The sequence below is a fragment of the Anopheles maculipalpis genome, chromosome 3RL (genome assembly GCF_943734695.1).
Source record: "Anopheles maculipalpis chromosome 3RL, idAnoMacuDA_375_x, whole genome shotgun sequence".
NCBI lineage: Eukaryota > Metazoa > Arthropoda > Insecta > Diptera > Culicidae > Anopheles > Anopheles maculipalpis.
The window spans coordinates 16,107,385-16,128,386 of NC_064872.1; the positions used below are offsets into that span (position 1 = coordinate 16,107,385).

At 42.9% G+C, this 21,002-nt stretch overlaps 2 protein-coding genes across 2 annotated transcripts in view; both read left to right on the forward strand.

The window, feature by feature from the left end:
* LOC126564902 (cyclin-Y-like protein 1) overlaps positions 1 to 21,002 on the forward strand; it is a 326,841-nt gene that overhangs the window by 249,879 nt on the left and 55,960 nt on the right. The gene's annotated exons all lie outside the window — the stretch shown is intronic.
* LOC126560438 (uncharacterized) lies at positions 14,718 to 18,397 on the forward strand. The gene is made up of 6 exons (XM_050216397.1): positions 14,718 to 14,846; positions 16,605 to 16,718; positions 16,785 to 17,101; positions 17,179 to 17,923; positions 17,987 to 18,227; positions 18,291 to 18,397. The coding sequence occupies exons 1-6, from the start codon at positions 14,718 to 14,720 to the stop codon at positions 18,395 to 18,397; spliced, it is 1,653 nt and encodes a 550-aa protein (XP_050072354.1).

The window sequence follows — 21,002 nt, forward strand, 5'->3', positions numbered from 1 at the left end:
ACCTGGTGCCGTATCCGTGTTTGAAAATAATTATTAATAAAGAATAAAGGTGCAAGGAAAGGAAAAAAAACGATCTCAATCACATCCCCAACAATATCGACCCACTCGTGCGTGCACCGTTCGTATCGGCTTTTATGTGTTTTTTCGCTCTGTTTCTCTATTAATTTTAGAGTTTTGTTTTTCGTCTCTCTTTTTACAGTTGTAAAATCGATGTGAAACGTGCTTGAAGGCGAACTCTTTTCGTACTTGAGTGGAGAATTTTCTGCTAGAGAACCGGACAAGGGTGGTCAGGTCACCGCAAACATCATGTAGCATTCACACTTTGATTTCTGTATGTGTTTGTGTGCGTTGTGCACATTCTCCAGTGGATTGTTTTAATGCTTTTCGCTTGAATACTTCCACCCGGTAGCCCCTTCGGCTAACCATTGAAAAACGGTGGCATAAAAGGATTAACCATGCTTTTCCCTTTACCCTCAGTTAGCTCCCTCTCTCTCTCTCTTTCTTCCTCTTCATAACAACCACCTTCCCACACAAACACGTGGGAGGAATTCGCGAGAAGCACGATGCGCGTGATAAGTGTGCGATCGGTTGAGGGGAGGGGAGGGGGGGGGGGATGTTTTATTGATTCCGCGGAAAGCCCGTAAAACCCCATCGATACAGAACAGAACCGGCAATGATTTATAGCACTTCATCAACGTTTCAAACCGAGCGGTCTGATGGGTTATCTCTCCGCACGTTCACGTGGGCATTCACAAGCGCCGTGTTCTCGCCGCTGCCGCCACCGCCGAGGCCAAGAATCCTTTCAGTTTGCGGCTTTTCAGGTGTCATCGAAGCCGTCTCGGGTCGCACGTAAATGTGGCGTGCTGGAGACAACCTTTCGATCCAATCGGCTAGGTGACGATTGATTGCCGATTGATCTTGTCCAAGTGCGTTCCGAGAAAACGCCGCTATATCGGTACGATCGGTACGATGCTTCCGAAAGGGATCGAAATTGAAGTTAGCGTTTCGTTTTGGTGGGGTGTGAATGATGCTTGGGAGGTGATTAGTTTGAAGAAAGAGAGAAAAAACTCCATTAGAAAATGTGTAACACAGAAAGGAGTTCTCAATCTTGCCCATTTTCACCTGAATATTATTTCACCTGATTTTATTTTATTAAAGTTGATGGCTTAATTTAGAAGGACAGTACAAGAAGACTCTGATTCTGATATTGTATTTTTGTCCCCATAGCCAATAGTCGTATTGCTTAAAACTAATTTACAGATTAAAAAATTTGTTCATTTGCTCATCCGAACCGTGAAATTTGTGGCACCTTGTCGGTTGTTTCGTTGCGTGTTTTCCCGTCATCTACAGGCAAAGTCCTGTTCAAAGCTAACGTCCTTATCGTGTCCAAATCCGCCGTTTAGTAGCTTGGAGCGCTAGGTGTGACCATCTTGTCTCTCCATGCTAACTTGTCTGACATTTAGGACATTTCCACTGATCTAAAGAAGAGTATTTTAGATCTTTTGATTCTTTACTGTGATCAGGTCTTACCTATGGGACGGTTCTGGGAGTTTTCGAATCTCAATTGACACAGTTGGCCCTTCCACCCAATCGAGGTGGATTCAATCTTCACATTCGCGCCATTATCAGCGTTGCTGGTGCATCGGTACGTTGCTGAGCAGGGATGCCATAATTACGGGGCTCAGCACATTGATTGTGCTGGAAAATATAGGCTCTATTGCCAAATCGTATCCTTGCCTTTAGACGGTAATCCTGCAGCTCGCATACCATCCGCTACCTACAGTCGCAACCAAAAGTTTGCGTCAAATGATGGTCGACAGACTTCCAAACTCTGTTCTCTGGCTGTTGGGAGTTACCTTCCACGGATTGGCGATGGATCTGGAAAAAATGTCACCAGCTACAGCTTTCATCCGACAACGCTCAATGCTGTATTTGCTGGTGCACAACAAGGTGCCACAAGGACTGCTGCTCGACTGGATGAATCGGTCTCCTAAAGCTTGCTCAGGCTATGGAAACCATCGTCCCAAACCACAACCTCAACGCCCCTTCCCTCCTCTTACCTATTTTATGTCACATTAGCTTAAGTAAGAGGATTCCTACCCTACGTTGGTTTGCAACAATGCTGTGATTGATGAAAATATCCTTCAATGTTTTTTATTAAACCTGTATGTCGTCCCTGCATGTACCTCACTTTTCTTTTGTAAACTAGATTTTAAGTTGTTTCAAATAAACAATTTTAATAAAAAAATAGTTACAATTATATAATCGGAGCATGGACCAATCGATTGCATCGAAACAAATCGTACCAGGTAAAGCATGAACAAAACTTTCGCCCCACTCGATATATCTCTTTTTAAACGTATGTTTTCATCCTTCAAACTAATAAGAGAAAAAAAGATCAAATTTTCCAACATCTATAATGATTGATTGACACAACTAAACCGAAACCAAAGGGCAACAAACTCACATCATCTTGCACCGGCGGGTACACGTTGACTAATAAGGGATGAAAAAAAGCCCTCAAAACCCTCAAAACGGCAACAAAGCCTTCTTCACCGGTTGTGTGGGAGCGTTCGGACAAACAAAACTATCCAACTTTCAACAAGGTTTTGTTCCACTATCGTGGATTGAAATACCTGTGCCACTACCGGGGAAAAAAGGAAGGAAAACCCAATCCACAACTCGTACACATCTAAGCCACACCACGCATAAAAAAAAACAACATCACTTGAGCCGATTTGTGGAGTGATTTGTAAATAGCATAAAAATGGAAGGTGAGCACGTGGCGCGCAAAATTCGCGCATTACTTTTATCCTGCTGCAATGGTTTACTTCCGCTAACGAAGGGTCATTTCCGGAAGAGTGTTTTTCCCCTCGATAGGTTGAAGGGAATAAAACCGAAGCGGTTATAGGGAGAGAAAAAAACAACAAATCCCCGGGACAGATATGTTACGGTCCGGTGGGAAAACGTGCCTCGCATGTATGATGTTCTTGCGGCTCTTGACATGAACTAGAATACGTGTGTGTGTTTTTTTTTTCTTTCATTATGTTTTTCACCTTTTTATCGAAGGGATTCCCCTCGTGTCCCACAGGCGCACCAACATCCGAAGGTCTACCAAACATCACTAAATGGCTTTTGATGATGTGCTTAATTGTTGCATAAACAATAGAGCGGTACCGTTCCCCCGTGTACATGTTATGTGAAGGACACGTGACGGATCGTGCGCCTGCCTTTTGTTATACTCCCGTGCAACCGAGTGCACTATCACAGAAGCATCCTTAGCCCTCTCTAGTTCGCGAATGGTGCACGGTACATTCCAACGGGGCAAGGTTAATAAAAAAAAAGGACCGATAACGTTTTCCCGACCGATCCCATCGAGTGGTTTGATCAACCAAGAAAGGAGTGATGGCTCAATTCCCGACTCTTCTAACAAGTACACCACGGCAACAAAGCGTTAATCTGCATAACGCCAACCCGACTGCTTGTGGCCAAAAAAGTGTGAGAAAATGTTTGGATTTAATTAAAAAAAAGGGTAGGACTTTGCATTTACTTGGTAAAAGGTAAATTTTTGATTTAGAAGATGATTATTTGGTTGTATGATTCATTGCAAATATTTGCATTTGACATCTTATCCCGATCTTGACAATACGGCACTGGACCGTCATTATTAATTATAAATAAAATCTTATCCCGATCTTGGTGAAGAGTTTTAAGCTGCCAGCCCATAATGTAAACATAAAACAGCACCTGTTCGTGTCCACAATCGTGAGTTTAGAAGTAGTTTGGGCTGTTGGAAGGTTTACGATTATTATTGATTAAATATCGATCGGGGTCCCAAATATATCCTGAGAGACAGTTGACCCACTTTCCTACACAGTGGCTGTCCTAATGGAACACGGACTGAGCGGCCTCGAGATGACAAATGGTGCCGAAACCGCAAAGAATCTTCAACCGGTCATCAGATTCTATGCTGAATGGGCCCTTCAACTTCCACTTCACGTAGAGCTTCTTTATCTTCCGCTTGGCTTAACGACCTTCTAAGGTCACGCTGGCCATCGAATGGCTTACTAGACTTGGCGATACCACTTAGTTGGATAGTCACTACTCACTACAGGAGGACGGCCCTTCGCCACTTCTCCTAGCAATCATGAATCTGTATTTAACGATAGAACTTTCAATAGCCCTCCCTGTTGAAGATTAACTCCGTATCCTTTTTTCCCCATGTCGCCAAATGTGTTATATGATCCAGCTTTCGTTAGAAAATATAACTCAGTAAACGAGAATTCCAAGGATAAGACAAAAAACGGGGAAGAAATAACCTATTAATCCAGGTTATAAATTGATTGTTTATTGTTATGTAGTTTGGATTGATCCGATTGATTTTCTGTTTTCGTAATTAGCAAAGTTGGGTCCCCTAAACTGCTTGGTGGGTCTCGTCCACAAACCTTTAAACCAATAATGGAATAATCCAATAAGTTTTTTTAAAAATAAGCATAGCTCTCTTTCCTGCATGTTTGAGCAAAAACGAGTCCACCATAAAATTATTTTAGCGTTGACATTTGCAAATGAATCTTTACTAATTTCACCATCGTAAAAACTAAACGACAAAAATTGCGGCCAACCAATAAAACACTCACTCAAGCTACTCCTTTCAGCACATAAATCATCGCTCATCGACGTATTGAGCGCTATGGGACGCACAAAGGCAACGGCTAAATAAAATAAAACGCAACCATTAAGCGGCCAGCAACGGAGGGCCAAACCTCGTTTCCATATTCTGGAGCTCCTGACGTTTCCTAGCATTTTTTCCCCCGCTAGAAATGAGAGTTTCTATGCGTGTATTTCGTTGTGATTTACGACCCTTTAAATTACCTTAATCGCTTGTTGTACAAGCCGTCGTAATAAAACACTTTTGATAACCATCCGCGCTGACCGCGACGATCGGCAGCAAACGGACTTGGACTCATTTCCATACTTCCTACTCAACACCAAACAACTACCTTTGATACGAGTTGATTTGCTGATGGACATCGAGCTCGAACAAAAAACGAGGCACATTAAAACACTCCAAACGACGGTCCAAACGTTAGCTGCCTGGTTTGCATTTGCCACTGGTCCTTAGAAGATGAAGTGAAACACGATGGTTGAAGCCTTTAAAAATGATCAAGACGTTACATACTTAAACGTGCGATTAATTCCCGTACCCAATACGCGTTCGTTGGACGTCGCATGCATGCACGAACACATTCCCAGCGAGTAAAGTCGAACACATTTTCTGCAAACGGTACCTTTTCTGTGCTTTTTTTCTCACGCCAATACCGTTCGCTAACGTTTAGGGCCTTTTTTTTCTTATGATTTGTTTGTTTTCTGTTTCGTCTCCATCTTCAAGTCAAACTTTCCCATCAATAGTCCTACCCAAACTTGCTTTGGAAAAGCACACCACATCATCGGAACAAAAGCGAAACAAATCGTTTCAGAATCCCGCTCTTCAAGCAGCTTCCAAACTCCCAAAAAAAAAGGCCTTTAAAAATGTCAACCGGTTGGTACGAGCTGGAGAAGTTGTCCTGGGGCTCCTTCACACACGAGAAGATGTCCACCACAGAGACGCAAAACACTCATAAAAGTCGGCAGTTTGAAAAACTATCCACCTGTTTTACGATCGGTAATAAATATTAACTCCATTTACTCTTGCGCGATCGCGACGCAGGCAGGGACCAAAAAGTTGGACACAGACTCCCGGCGAAGCAAGACGAAGAAGGGGAAAAAAAGTCTCCAAAATCTTCCCATTTGTCCCTGGATTCTTGAACGATTCTGAAGTCGAGTGAAAGATGAAAAACGATGCTCGTTCGGTAGGCCCACGGTTCCGTGTTCGAAATTTCGGCACCAAAACCTCAGGGACCTGTTGGAGACTGCGAGCGGACGAGCCGACGAATGGCATAAAATATATAATACAATTAAACTCATGTTCTTTCGCAACTGCTGCTGCACGTGGCTGGGCTGCATCCATCTTGGCGTACATCAACCCGATCAGTGAGGAGTTTCCTTTTCTTTTTTCTCGTCTTGACTGCTTTCTGGAGCTCGAGCTCGTCTTCAATCGTCGATCGTCACACAATTCGTTCAAAGTGGCTTCTGGTGTTTTTGCTCTTTTATATATTTTTACGCTGGTTTCGCCCAGGTACAAGCACCCTCAAATAAACCCAAAGAGTAAGGAGCTCTCGGACGGAGAAAGCCATCCCTCCAACAGGCGCAGACGCAGAGAGTTCAGCGCACACCGAAGTAATCCATCTTCATCAGCCGGGCGTGTAGTTGTCAAAATATCAAAACACTAGACAATTTATATCTCTTTGCCACCTCGCTCGATTAGCTCCGACGGCCATTATGAGGCGGGCCGGGCACCGGATGGACACTGCCAACGGCCGTGGAGCGGTTTTAATTGCGAATTAAATAACTTTGCGATGAAATGCACCGCGCAATTCCCCCTTACCGATCGTACCGAAGAAAGGGCACCCGGGCGAAGGGCGAACACCCTTAAATGAAACATTAAAATGAAAAATGACCAACGTGGACGTGTGTTTTTGGAGGTGCTTCGTACGACGCTCTCCCCAAAGGACGTCACGCAAAGGATGAGCTGAGCCGCCGGCGACTCATCCTTCCTAAATGGGAGCGTACTGTAGGGAGCATGAGAGGGAAGCTATTAAAACGTTACACATTGCTACCGACGAATAATAGACTCGTTTGTGCAGCAATCTCGGCCGCTCTGGCCGCAGCGAGGCCGGAAGTGAAGCAAAGCCAATTCTGTACGCGCTTCACGCCGCTAGTTTGTTTCGGCCGATTGTCAGCCGGTTGTGTCCGTGTAGCAACGATCGTATTATGCGATCAGTTTTCACGTTTTCGGGTGTGAGTGGATTTTCACGATGCGCGGGAGGGGTAGGCTACGATACCGGGATGTTGCCCGTGTGTCGGCACGTTGCCAACTACTCATTAGTGCATTTTCCGAGCCGGTAAATTCCATGAAAATGTCAAATCTTACGCGGGGTACGAGTTTAACCCTACCCGGGGAGACGGTTTGTCGGTCGTCGGATGGACAAAACCCGTGCCGGTTCACACAGGACGATGCAAAACGATGCGATGGGGTGAGCTGGTTGACTGGTGAAGGTGACGTGCTGTGTCGGCGTGTGTGCTCCCAGTTTTTTTGGTGAGATGCAACTCACCAAGCGTCTGCCAGTCCGTCAATCAGACTGATTCGGTAGACGAACGGACGGATGGATGGATGGATTGATGAAGGATTCTAACACGCACGTGCTTTTGTGATGACGGGTTCCTGCTGGGAATAGGCGATGAGACACATTAGGTGTAAAGGTGCAGGGGTTAGGGAGAGGAGTCTCTGATAATAGATTGTAGGTTCATATTGAAGAGTCTTTAGTAGGAGGTGCTATAAAATTCACGATAAAATTCCTAGAAAAGAACCTTAATTTGTCTAAAATGATTTAAACGAGTGATTTTAAATAATTTTTTTGTGAAATTTGAATTTATTAATAATTTTATTATATTTATTAAAGTCTGACTCCTGACTGTCCATTCATATGTGGATAATAAAATACTGTTCGCCTAGAAGTGATTTCATTCAATCAGCTTTATATGTCCTGATGTTGCCAGATATTCAGCCGATTGAAACTTGGGTCGAAAGAAAAACTCTTTCAACTAACCAATCTTATACCAATTGAATCCCATTCGTCCTTCTTTATTGGTTTAATAATAAACGGATTATGAGATTTTTCAGTTGAATAAAATGAATAAAATTAAGGTTAATAATAGAAGAAAGATCCTGGACAGTATGATAGATGTCGAGAGACTTCTAATCATGTTTATGGATGAAATGAGAACTTGCTTTGTTCTGAAGAAATTTGCTTGGAAAAATAGCATTGAATATGACACACTGTTTCTGATCAAATTATTGATAAAGATTGATTATTTAAATGATTGTCAAAAATCCCACAACTTTCTGTTTTCCAAGCCACTAATTTGAATTGAAGCATAATAATAATCAACATAAATTTATTAGTCTTATGCATAACAAAAAAAAAAAAAAAACGATCGTTTAATAAAAAGACCAAAGGTTCATGTCAAAACTGTAATAAGCTTTCCCTCGAAATAACTACATTTGTTCGAACGGCTGATATTCGATGGACAATTTAGTTGTATTCAAACCTACTGACAATAATCTACTTTTTAAAATATTTTCCTATAAGATAATTCGTTTCTTATCATGCTTTTGGTTCATTTTTGGGAAGATCTGTAAGCATTGATTGTTTATTAACTATGTTTTGTATTACTAGTCTTCTAGTGAAAACGAAGACCAAACCTTCTATTATCTTACTAAACACTTCTAATTTAGTTCAGTTCGTTGCACGAGACTGAACACCACTTCAACGATATCAGGACTTACAAGCTTGTTTATGAAGAATCGAGAAAGTATTTTTTATCGTTTATTACTTTTTGGAGAGGTGAATTGTCTCAGAGACTGAAAGCCTCTATAAATAAACAAACAATAATTTATTTACTTTTTTCCATCTTTTTGATAAATTATGTGTGCTTTCGAGAAAAAAAAAAATCAGGCTTCTTTGAACTCTGTACATTTGTCGATCCATTTTTTCACTCTTCCAGAATTGCAGAAGTCCTGCTCTGCTAAGCCATGCTGCCATCGATCGGAAAAGATGCAAATCAGAAGGCGTCTTATCTGAGCTGTTACGGTGGGTAGGGTAGGAAATTCCATTTCAGTGTTTTTAAATATTTTTTAAGCGGTGCTATCACATGTGGTCGAGTTTTCTAGAATATTTGGCCTGGGTGTCGATGATCCCTTGGCTTCAGTTCGTACGGCATCCAATGTCCTATCTTGCGGATCATCCCCATAATTTTTAAACGTTGGCAAATGGCTGGCTGAGTTACCTCGAAGGCCTTTTCAACGAGCGTTGCTTTGAAGTGCTCTATCTCCATATTTCAGGGAATCTTCTTCTTCTTGGTTTAACGACCTTCTAGGTCATGGCCATCGAATGGCCATTACTAGACTTACTTAGGTTTGTTGGGGCCCATATTATATTCAAAACGAAAGTACTTAATGGGGGCGATGCCTTATTTTCTTTTGAGGAGGCTCCTAACACGTATGAGACCCTTATCGCCGTTTTCGGAGATACGAGTCCCTTACTACGAAGCTACTACTGCAAAGTTACTAAGCAGGGCCTTTTTTTATTAGACTCCTTGTACCAATCAGCTTCCGGTGCCCTAGGCGACCGCCTACTCTATGAACCATTAGATCCGCTACTGCTTTCTACGAGGGAACGGTCCGGATGAGATTTGAGTCCCGCTCCTGCCGTGAGAAGAATGGCGTCTCTGTCGCCTCTACCGAACCATCCCAAACATATTAAAGTTTAAGTCTCAAAAACAAAAGGCTTGTACAAGTTTAAGCCATGGAAGTCTTTGATGACTTTGTTCCTAAATTGTTCCTAAAAGTTACCTCGCAAACTATACATTGCAGTGCATGAATTAAGATCTATAATTTAAATACAAATTTATTGCTTCAAAATACAGAAAACAATGTAAAACATGAAGTCTCCCAATAAAACAGAAAGGTATCAAACAAAGCACTTTTCTGTTACAAACCCCCATCCTTGGAACATGCTCACCTCTCGGCAGGCACGGTAAGCGTTCGCTAACGAAACTATTCCCACCTTTCAGCACGTACACACGTTCTAATAATGCGCTGACATCGGTCGGTTTGTCATTCGACCGTCAATTCTCTTTCGACACAAAGCCAACGGTGACATCTTCATCTTTCCCGGGTGCGCATAAGACGCGTACCTCGGCCCACGCGGTACGTTACGCCGCAACACATCTGTCCGCAAACGGGATGCATCCCATCCGCGCCCAAGCATGGCAGTAGCACGTTTGTAGCTGGCTGGCACACCAACACCGAGCACATCGTCCCAACCGTTCAACCGTTTTGCCTGTTTGTGAGGCCAATTTAATGCTTCCAATCCACCCTTTTGCCTAGAAACCGTTCGAGGTCCGGCACCATCTTGCCCTGGGGGCCGTTCGTTCGTCGCGCCCATCGTCTCGGCAGCGTTCCCCCAAAAGCAAACCAACTGCAGTCACATTTTAATGGTGCTTCGTTGCGTACTTTCAATGTGCAATGTTTTGTCTTTAACGGCCTCACATTAAAATCCTGCAGCTCCACAGACACACGTGGTTCTCCGCCCAGCGCATGGTTGCAATTTTTGTTTGGTGGATTTGTCTTTACGACCTGCGTTTGGTCGCCACAAACTGCCCTTCGCCTTGTTGCCACTCGCTCTCTCACGGAGGGCCTGGGCCTGCAAAGGAGGCACACGGGATGATCATTTCGGCGAGGATCAGTTTTGGTCGGGTAACAGGAATTGAAATATGAACATGGAACGCTGTTCGCTTTCCAGTCTTTATGCCGAGCTGTTGACGACCGAAGAAATATTAGCTACTGTGTCCGTTAAAGAAAGGAATCGCTATTGAACGGGTGTGGACAGGAAAGGACGCCAGTTACGAGCCGTGCAGCAACATACGATCGGGTGGAGCGGGTGGACAGTCGGGTTAACTCGTTTCTGCTACGGGCGTATTCGAATGGATTTTGGCGTAAAATTCGAAAAGGGCAATGTTTAAGTGAAGTTGTTATGGCGCAGAATTGCTTGTAAACTGTCCGGCTGGGATGCTTGGGTACCGAAAAAAAAAGAAAGCAGCCAACACAATGACATGGTTCAAGTAAATGCTACGGAAGTAGCTCGCATAAACGGAGAACTCCTGAACAGGTAGCTTAAGAGCAGCTTGTTCTATTCCTGGCCTGGGTGTTTGGTCATTATTGATGAGGCATAATAGTAAAATTTATAATGAGAATGTTTCTTCCTCTGAGAAAATCGCAATATTCGAGCGTCGACCAGATCTTTAAATATATTCTGCTTCATTCGTCAAATGCTTAAAACATTACTTAAATGCTTAGATACACTCTTGCATATTTTTGAACCCTTTGTGCTTCTAACTTCTGCATCCATTAGACAACAAACTAAAATTGATTCACATTGCAAATTATCATTTTAAACAAACAAACGATTGTAGCAGCAGTTGGCCTTCACCGAAGTCTACTTTTTCTTTTCCAACTCTAAGATCGAATTTAAAAATTTTAGGCACAATACAAGCTACCTCCTCGAACGCATGCTCTCCTGTTACTACCAGGTCGTTCCAGCGCCAAAAATCGGCCGGAAAAACTGGCAAATTTTGCACCAAATTTCGATTTCGAATAACAGGAGAGCATACCAGGCGAGGAGGTAGCAAATCGACGTTTAAAAAGGTAATATAAAATAAATTCTTTTCGGCATGACAAACATTTTTCCGTTGCGTTTCCGTTTTTTCAATTTTATGTCATTCATTCTCATTTTAATTTCTTTCTGATTTATCTTTTAAAAACGACCTCAGCAATGTGTTTTATAATACTAAAGGATACTAAGGGGGATTTTCCAAAAACTCCCGGAAAATTCTGCCAGCAGCAATCCGTAGGCAAATAAAAAATAACTCGGTCATTCCTGATCCGATCGGGACGTTTCGCATACCGTTGAATGCGTCTTTCGACCGCGCCGATCCCTCCACTGCTGGAAGAATTTACGAGAGTTTCTGGGACCAAATTAGCCCTTGGAAAATTGGCAATCACTCGTTCATTTCTGGTCTGTTTGGGGCGTTTTACATAACGTTCGCATCTTTCTGTGGAACACCCCACCTCAGTTCCTCCACTCACCGTCTAGTTATTGCGGAAAGTCTTTTTTTTTTTTGTCCGATCAAGGTTTGCCGCATTTCGTTGGATGTGTCTTCGAGCCGTGCATCGTTTTGTGATACAACTTAAACCGTTTCCTCCGCCTCAATCTCTCTGCAGTTTTTGTCTTGTTCAACGATCATTAAAATAGTAAGTGTAAAGAAAGTTAGTTATAAATACTAATAAATAAATAAAAACTACATGGCTTCACATGGGTAGCAAAAATCGGACACTTACCTAACTTAGATTCAACGTGATAGAGGGATTTCCTCAATTTCCACTCTGCTTAGGGTCCCAGAAAGGCAAAATCCGTTACTAAAACGAGGGGGGCGTCTGGCGACTGCCAACCCAACTTAACCTATGGGCGATTCCGGCACTGCAACTGATTAACTCTGATGGAGCGTAGTACTTAAATATTACCGATACTTATACCCTTATAATTACATCTCCTATTAGCTTTATTTTGCATGTTTTGATTTAAAATGATTCTGAAAACACATCCCACTAATTACTTAGGAAACAAGAAAAACAACACTCCCAAAGACTTTGCATGTGCTTCCCTCGCTTTTAAGGATATTTTTGCCCACATCAACTACACCACTGTTTTCGTACGTCTAATTGCCTTGATGCTCTTATCTCAGATGCTACTGATTAATCTGATTAAATCCAGTCGCTTTACACTGCACGATCCTGCTGCCACCGAAGTAGTAATGATCACACACAATAACCGATTTGCGATGGACCGTCATTTACGATGTGCCAATTTGCATTGACCACCGGTATTGAGCGCTAGGGCTGATGTTTCCACGCCCCAATACTTTGGTGCCTTGTCCCAATTACTCAAACCTTCTGCAACCAGGGCGGTGCGCAAGATTGGCTCCAGCCTTCATTAGCATGGAGCTGCTGCAGTCGGAAACGATGTTTTAAGCTTAAGGAAGAAAAAAAGAAACAAAAACGCTGCAAATTATTAAAGGGCTTGGGGTGCGGCTTCATGAGTCCTTAACGATCGGTTTTTGGGGAGAGAAAAAATAAAATTGGGAGAATCAATATATTGACGCAGAAGTAACACGGCACGGGGTAATGCAGACAATTAAAACGATTTGATCGTAATGCTTTACTGCGTTTAAAAGTTGTTCTTCATCTGAAAACAAACATTTTCAGGATCTTGTCATACTGATTTGACAGGTTAAATAAAAAAAAGACGAAATTGACACATTTTTTAAACCTTCTGCTTGGCTTAAGGATCTTCGCAGGTCACCCTTTGAACTCTGGTCCTGCCGTGTGAAGATCGGCGGTCGTCAATACCCCCGGGCCGCTCCTTATAATCAGCTCCTAATAAATTATTAATCCTATTCCCACCGAAAATCAGACATTTCCGTAAGAGATTGTAGCTGAAAAATCGATATAAAAATTATTATACTTCTGCCTTTGGTCCAAATTGTTGAAACGCGATCACAACGAATTTATAGCTAAAAATAATATTAATTATAGCATACTGTTACTTTCTTTGCCATAAATAAAAATTGCTAAAATGTGACCAAATGTGCATGAATGAGAGCCACTGTGCACGATCAGAAAATTATGGCCAAGGGAACGACCGGTGTGATATTATCAGGATCTATCCAATTAAAAAAAAACAAACGTATTTCTGCTTAAACTAGTTTTATTAAAATTATGATCATATTTTAAATTAGCTTTAATTATTTTATACGCATAACATAAGAAACTATCTGGTCCACAGCATTTGTTCTGAAATTTGTGCAGCATGACATGCATTTTGCATACCTTTAGGAGCGTACCACGTAATTTAGAATCGTTCGTTTATCCATGCGCTCAAGAATTCCGCAAATCACACCTATTTATAAATATTAAAGGTTTAAAAGAAAATCAAATCATGCAGAACGCATTGTTGCGATCGTATCATTCCGTGTGCAGCAGCGAAAACAAGGAACATTCATTTATAAATTAAGACGTGATAAGCAAACTAACCGCTGATTGCTAACTTCTTCAGCAGGTGTTAAATTTCCATCAACCCTGAGCGTACCGCTCGAAATACAAAGTCCATCGAGTCAAATTTTGCCCCGTTTGGCATGTCATCAATTTTCTCGAGCTGAAATGCAGACAAACATCCGTACGATCATCTACCCCAGACCGTGCATTTCCATGTTGACTTACTAGACATTGTTCTAAAAGCGAACGCCAACAAAACGTGCACGGCAGTTTGAACTGGACCGCCAAAAAGTGATCACCGCATCGGGAGCGTTCAATCAGGCTCGGTCCAACCGACAGACAGAGAGAGCGTTGAACAGTGTAAATTGTAACCCGGAGCAGTAGTGGAGCGACTAACAGGGCCCGACAATTCAAACCACTCATGTTGTTACAAACTGTTATCACATTCGCCTAAACCGCCACCAGCTCTCGCTCTCTCCCTCTCTGTCTCTCTCACTGATACGCAGCTACTGCGCCACATTCCCTCCCTGCATGCCACTAGACAAAGCTGGTCCAAGCCTTCTTTCGTGGACAAACCGCAGCGAACGACGAACCACGGCCACCCGATACGGCGGGTGTGGAATATAAAAATTATATCAGAACCCAGCGCACCCGTTATTGTCGTGCCACCGTCAGCTCAGTGAGGTTCGCGCGCGCCCGACTCAGAGCGCCATGCGTGTGAAACAAGTGCAAGTGAACAATTTCCACATATCCGCAGTATAATAGCCGAAATTCGGTTCCGGTGAACCTCGGGAAATTAGCACGTGTGATAGATCCCACGCGATACGCTATTTTATGCAGTGATCATGTGCAATCGGCGATCGTGAAGGTCGTCCCGGAAAACAAAAGTATCGTCAGTATCTTCAGCAAGCATCGGCAGAGCCATTTCGAAAAATTCCCAACCACAATGTCGGCTACATACATCGAAGTGAGCATACACTCGGAACCGGAAGATGATGATCACGATATGACAGATCTCGAGTTGCAGCAGAGCAGCAGCAGCAGCCGACAGCACTTGCTCCAGAGCATCACCAACGTAAGCGAAACCGGGCCATCCCACCTGTTCACTATCTAATCGAGTTCCTTCGCCCTATCGAATCGCGCTTAAATTGTCCATATCCCGATCATCGTAACGTGACATCGTACAGCGTTGTGTAAAAGCATTGACCAGTCTGCGTCCCAATCCCATGTGCCATGCGGTGGACGATTGGCGAGTGATAAGCACCTGATAGTCGCGCAGGGTATCTTAAAAAAACAATGAATTGCCCCCAATCACAGAACGTATTTTAGCGTATTTGTTTATGTATCTTACGACCCTCGCAGGTTCGGACGTGGGCCGCGTGGAAGGGAAGCATACGAAACGAACCGCAACAACAAAATAATGAACCATCATTCCGATTGTCACTATTATGTACCGACATTTTGGAGCCCTTTTCTCGTAGGCGGAGAAGGAGGAGGAAGGGGGGGGGGGTGATTGTGGGGAGACCAGTGGGAAAGCGTGTAGGAATTTACAAAATAGCGATTGGTGGGGTGAGAGAGTGTGTGGAATTAGGCTCACCGTCAGCGTGTTCAGCACCCTCTTTGTTTAGGTTCTATTTTGAAGTGTTATGCCCTGTGCGTTCCATTGAAATGGTTCTGCTCGTGTTGCAGGTGGTTTGGGCGATGATTATTAGACATCGGTTGAGTTGGTTAACAGTGGAATGAGGATTAAACTGAACGGCACGACAAGTGACTATAAGACTCTGTGCCTTATGAGTACAACAGAGAGTGACTGAGACCTAACCACATAACCGCTTGTCTTGTGATGTCTTGCCTATTCTAAGATAAGAGATGAGGTCGATCCCATATACGAGACATTAGTTTTGCTGATGTGTTTTTATACGCACTTGATCCATCCAGTACAGTAAGACCCTACACTTCAATTGTTGCTTCTCGACGATTTTAAAGTTCCCAATCAACAAGCAGCTTATGACCAGCCTCTGACGCCCTTGTTTGTGGCGTCCCCTCCACAAAAAACGTCACTTTGCAGCAAGCGACCTCACACACAGTGTGGGGTTGGCGCAGAAAAAGTGCCAAAATTATCACCAACTTCAAATAGTGAGCTGTAAAGGGAAAATCATCCGTTGGCAACAAAACAGTTCGCACAAATCTTTCTCCGGTAGCTTTATTAAGGCAGGGGCAATGTGGAGTCGCATTTCGAAATGTACGGCTGATAGCAAGATATGTCCGTGGAGATTAATTTACACGTTTGAAGATCGAGCTACGATCTACGATAGCTACGATCAAATGACGATCTTAGGCATGTTGTTTGGTGGGACCATTTTCAACAGGGAAATCAATAAACAAGACCACGGTCAACAATTAATCTTGACCATCACCTACAAATTACGGTTGCTCTGTAGCGTGCACTAGCAGAGCGCGCTAACCGCCCTTAGCCGGAAGATGAACAAACTTGCCGTGTGCGTCAATTTGGAAGTGTCAATAATTCACCCCCAAAGTCACGCGTCCAGTACGCGGTATATCTCGGCGTTTAATCCCAGTGCTAATTGACCACCGCCGAGAACTGCCGAGTGATGTTCAAGTACCGATACTCATCGAACCAACGAGATCTAATCCGTGTTATTCCGTTGAGGGAAATTAGCGCATCCCTCAACGGATAGATCGCGCACGTTTGTGACCGTAGTACAGGGGATTCCACACCCCTACACAGTCGAATGCGTCATTAGGGCAGCGAATGGATCAAAATGTGACTAACAAAATGATTCTATTCTCTCCCATATTTGCCTTTACACAGCTTTCCAATCCTGCCTGTCTGTTCGCACCTGCAACGAAATCGTCCACCGAATCTTATGGCAAGGCGGAGAAGCGAAAGCTTATGTGGGCCACACTGTTTACGGTGGCGTTCATGGTAAGAGAGCGAGATGTTAGTATACTTACAAAACATGAGATATTAATTTCTGTTTCTTCCATGTAGACGGCCGAATTTGTTGGCGGCTATCTGTCAGGCAGTCTGGCGATTATGACGGATGCCGCTCATCTGCTTTCGGATTGCATTAGCTTTGTGATAGCGATCATCTCGATCTGGATCTCGAACCGACCGGCAGACGCACGGATGTCCTTCGGGTATCGACGAGTGGAGGTTCTCGGTGCCCTGCTGTCGATCTTTGGTATCTGGGCACTAACTGCTGTACTGGTGGTGATGTCCGCTAATCGATTGATCGAAGGTGACTACGAGATTGATGCAGACACGATGATCATTGTGGCGATACTGGGCGTCGTAATGAATATTGCGTAAGTTGGCACACGTTTTGTTAACATTCTGGAAGATCTGGGAAATTTAATCTCTCCTTTCTTCTATCCGTTTACAGCACGGCGTTTATTCTACACGGATCCTGCAGCGTCGTTGCACATGGACACAGCCATGGCGGGCATGGCCATAGCCACGGTCACGGTCACTCACATGCCCATTCACACGGTCACAGCCATACTTCCCGGCCGCGTTCGAAAACTCCTCAACTGCTAGCACCACGGCTCTCACTATCCCGGTCCTGTTCACCCATTCCGAGACGGATGCTTCGTGCCCAGTCCTGTGATGAGAAAAAGTGTGATAAACTTGAGCAACTGATCATTCCCAACTTCCCACCCAGCCCGCAGACGGCTAGTCCACTTTCTTCGCGCCAAAACAGTCGCCACAACTCGTTTGCCCTGACGGGTGATCATACCCAGCGACCGAACCTGGACACGATACTCAACAATGCACGATTGAAGCTGCACAAGGAAAGCTTGCGCCATCGGATGAGCATCGATGCGGGACTAAACTCACCGGATTTGATAAGCTCGAGTAAGCTGGCTTACTCGCGCATAAGCACCGATCCGGAATCGTCCACCCGGGGTCATAGCGAGGACGAAGGACACAGTGAACGGGGGGAACATTCTTCGTCGGAGCATTATTCTCATCACCACCATCATCATCATCATCATCAGGAGTGTTCGGAGACGGTCGAACAGGATGATAGCAGTAATCTTAACGTTCGCGCCGCCATTATTCATGTGATCGGTGACTTCATACAAAGCATCGGTGTGCTGGTAGCTGCAATAATTATCAAATTTGCGGTAAGCGCTCTCTCATCTTTCTTGATCGAAATATTAGACTCACGCGTTCTGTCTCAATTGCAGCCCCACTTAAAGGTGTTTGATCCGATCTGTACGTTTGTGTTCTCCTTGATCGTGCTGGTAACGACGGTACGGATCTTCCGTGACTCGATGCGCATCCTTGTGGACGCCGTACCCGTGGATATCTCGCTGGAACGACTCTCCTCCGAGCTGTCGTACATTGAGGGCGTAAAAACGGTGCACGATCTTCACGTGTGGAGCGTTTCGACCGGGTGGAACGTAATGACAGTGCATCTTATGATCGGTAAGAGATCGGGGGTTCGAAGTGTTCTAAGGCGCGTCGTAATTTCTATTTTCTCATTCACAGATCCGTTAGCGAACGCTTCGGAAATTCTTGCCACGGCAGATCGCATCGCAAGCCACGATTTCCACATCAAGCACTGTACGGTCCAGATCGAGAAGATGCACTTCTGACTTCCTGGATGTTCTACGTACATATACAAATTGTGATTTCACAGCTTACCGTCCGTGAGAGAAGAGATCTTCAGACTTTCCACCACATGCGTGTTTCGCTGTGTTAGTTTTTAATAAAAACCAGTCAAAACAGTCCGCTAAGCATACAAGATAGATAGTTAAGATGTACTAAGAAGTGTTACAAAAAAAAAAAACAAGTTAAAATAAAAGCCATCTTATCGGCACAAAACACACAGCACAGTTGGATCGAGAGTTTTGTTGTGGAACGATTTATTTCAAATCAATTCGATTCGTTACGGGAGCTTTTAACGGACGACGCCCATATGGTTTTTGCCTGTCAAACATCTACACATAAGCAAGAAGGAACCGTTTCGATTAACCGTCATTTTAAATAGTTTTTGCGTACATTTTCCTCGCGTTTTCTACTAGCGCGTTGAGCACCATCTGTATGTCTGCATAAAAGCACAGCTGGAAAGCTACTTTTTTAGCATTCTGCCATACCTATTCTCCTACGTGTTCGGCTTCCATCCGCCAAACAACGACCGCTGGTGGTTAGAGAGAGTGTTTTATTACATTAAAACGTCTAATTTGTGAAACTTTCGTGTGTGTGTGTTTGTTTTATTGATTTAATATGTGTGTTGTTGAATATTGGTGGTATTGTGTATTTTTTCTTTTCATTTTTAAATTCATTTAATTATGCTTTCTGAAACACATTAAGCATACGTGGGTTCATTGCCATTCATTTTATTCTACCATTTGAATGTTTATATCCGTTTTGCTTACCGTACCGCTATAGATTTTGCCCTTCATTTGACTACCGCTGGATTACCGAAATTCAGCAAAGTGCTGTAAAACGTGCAAAAAACTGCTCAAATCGAAAAATAAACGCAGAGAAGCGACTGCGCTACGCCGTCTACCGCCTATATACTTTTTTGTAGAATCATAATTGTTCATCCTCTCGTTGTTCGTCCTCAGCCATCGTTTTGCAATAAGTTTACAACATAAATTCCCCCAATTACCGTACCACAAACACAACAGAGAGATGACACATACATAGCTGTGTACAGTACTTTTTGTATAAGTATAATGTAATGACTTTTGTTTTGCTTTTCCTTTTCTTCTCTTACTCATCTTCCCGTCGCTAACTAGCCGCTTGAGCAACAGAGAAAAAAACCCTTCAAAATAGATTCGTTTGCTTGCAAATATGCGTATATTTCCTCTAGGTAAGTGTTTTCATTTTTCTTGCCATGGAACGTCATGGAACGATAACAGGCGCGTTCTATACCGTTTTGCCCACATAAAATAAAAACAAATCGCTTGATGACTAAACAATTTATGAAAAGGAATAAACTGATTTTACCATTACGAGAAATAAATGAAAATTCCATTTTAAATCTCAAATGAACAGTACGTAACAGAACAATAGTGTCTTTAATTTTTTGGAGAATAACTGAAAAAGTTGCAACCGAGTATGCCCGGGATAAGGCAAATAATAGGGAGGAAATGCCTTATCAATATGATTGTAATTTTTTTTTTTTCAACACAAGCGGTGTTGACAATACGGCATTGGACCGTCATAATCAATTGTAAATAAATAAATAAAAACTGAAAAAGTTGAAACGATAGGTAAAAGTGATGTTCTGCAAAGTTGTAGCGAACAAAAAGATACGTTGATTCACTTTTTAAACATTTAACTTGGTTGAAAAAAGCCTCAAATATTTAAATTAAACGACTACTTAAGAAATTTTTGTGTTGTAAATCATCATTTTAAAGTAAAAAAAAACAAAGCTAGTAGAAGAGGCTCCTGGACAATGTAAAACCGTTTTACTGTTTACATCGTTATTTACTATCACTTCAACTTTACCAGTTATTTTCAAAACAAACTAGGGACACTTTTGCATCGTTACGCACTTGTATATCATACAATCTAACTGCAAAAAAGAAGCAAATATTTGTTGTTAAGAAACGGAAGAAAAACATACTTTATTTCTTTTTGTACTCATACGCGCGCATCAATCGGAACCCCTCGCCATTCTGTTTTCCATGTCTCTCCATCTCCTTCAAGAACAATATCGATAAGGCACTCGCTCAGTGGATTAAATTTTTGCTAACGCTTTTTTGTTTGTCGTGTTTTGTGTTTGCCTATACGCTCTCTTCGTATTTTGTTTCCATTTCGTTTCTTACGATCGATTTGCATCAGTATCTCCTTTTCCAGGATTGCCTGACTATCTTCACCATCACGAATCGTAAGCTTCGAAATGTTATAATGCTTTCCATTTAAAAAATAAGCGAGGAAGCGCGTAAAAAAACCTAATTGTCTGCACACGATAAGAGCAATAGTAAGCAACAATCTCATTGAACGACGGGATAGTAGTACTGCACCTATATATAGCTACAGTAAAATGATTGGTAGCGATCTTTTGGTACGCTGTGGCGCAAATGAAAGGCATGTTAAGCTCGTGCGAAAATAAACTTTAATCCATACATCAACTGCCACTCTGCCTCCAAAAAAATAGGTCGTCTTTCCTCCCCACTGTAACAAGAAGCAGCAAGCGATTGTAGTGATCATAATAATAGTTAATTAGCAATAGATAAATGGTTATCG

Coding starts and splice junctions, on each gene's coding strand:
- LOC126560438 (XM_050216397.1), top strand. CDS start 14,718: ATGTCGGCTACATACATCGAAGTGAGCATACACTCGGAACCGGAAGAT. Junction 14,847..16,604: donor TGCTCCAGAGCATCACCAAC/GTAAGCGAAACC, acceptor GCCTTTACACAG/CTTTCCAATCCTGCCTGTCT. Junction 17,102..17,178: donor GGCGTCGTAATGAATATTGC/GTAAGTTGGCAC, acceptor ATCCGTTTACAG/CACGGCGTTTATTCTACACG.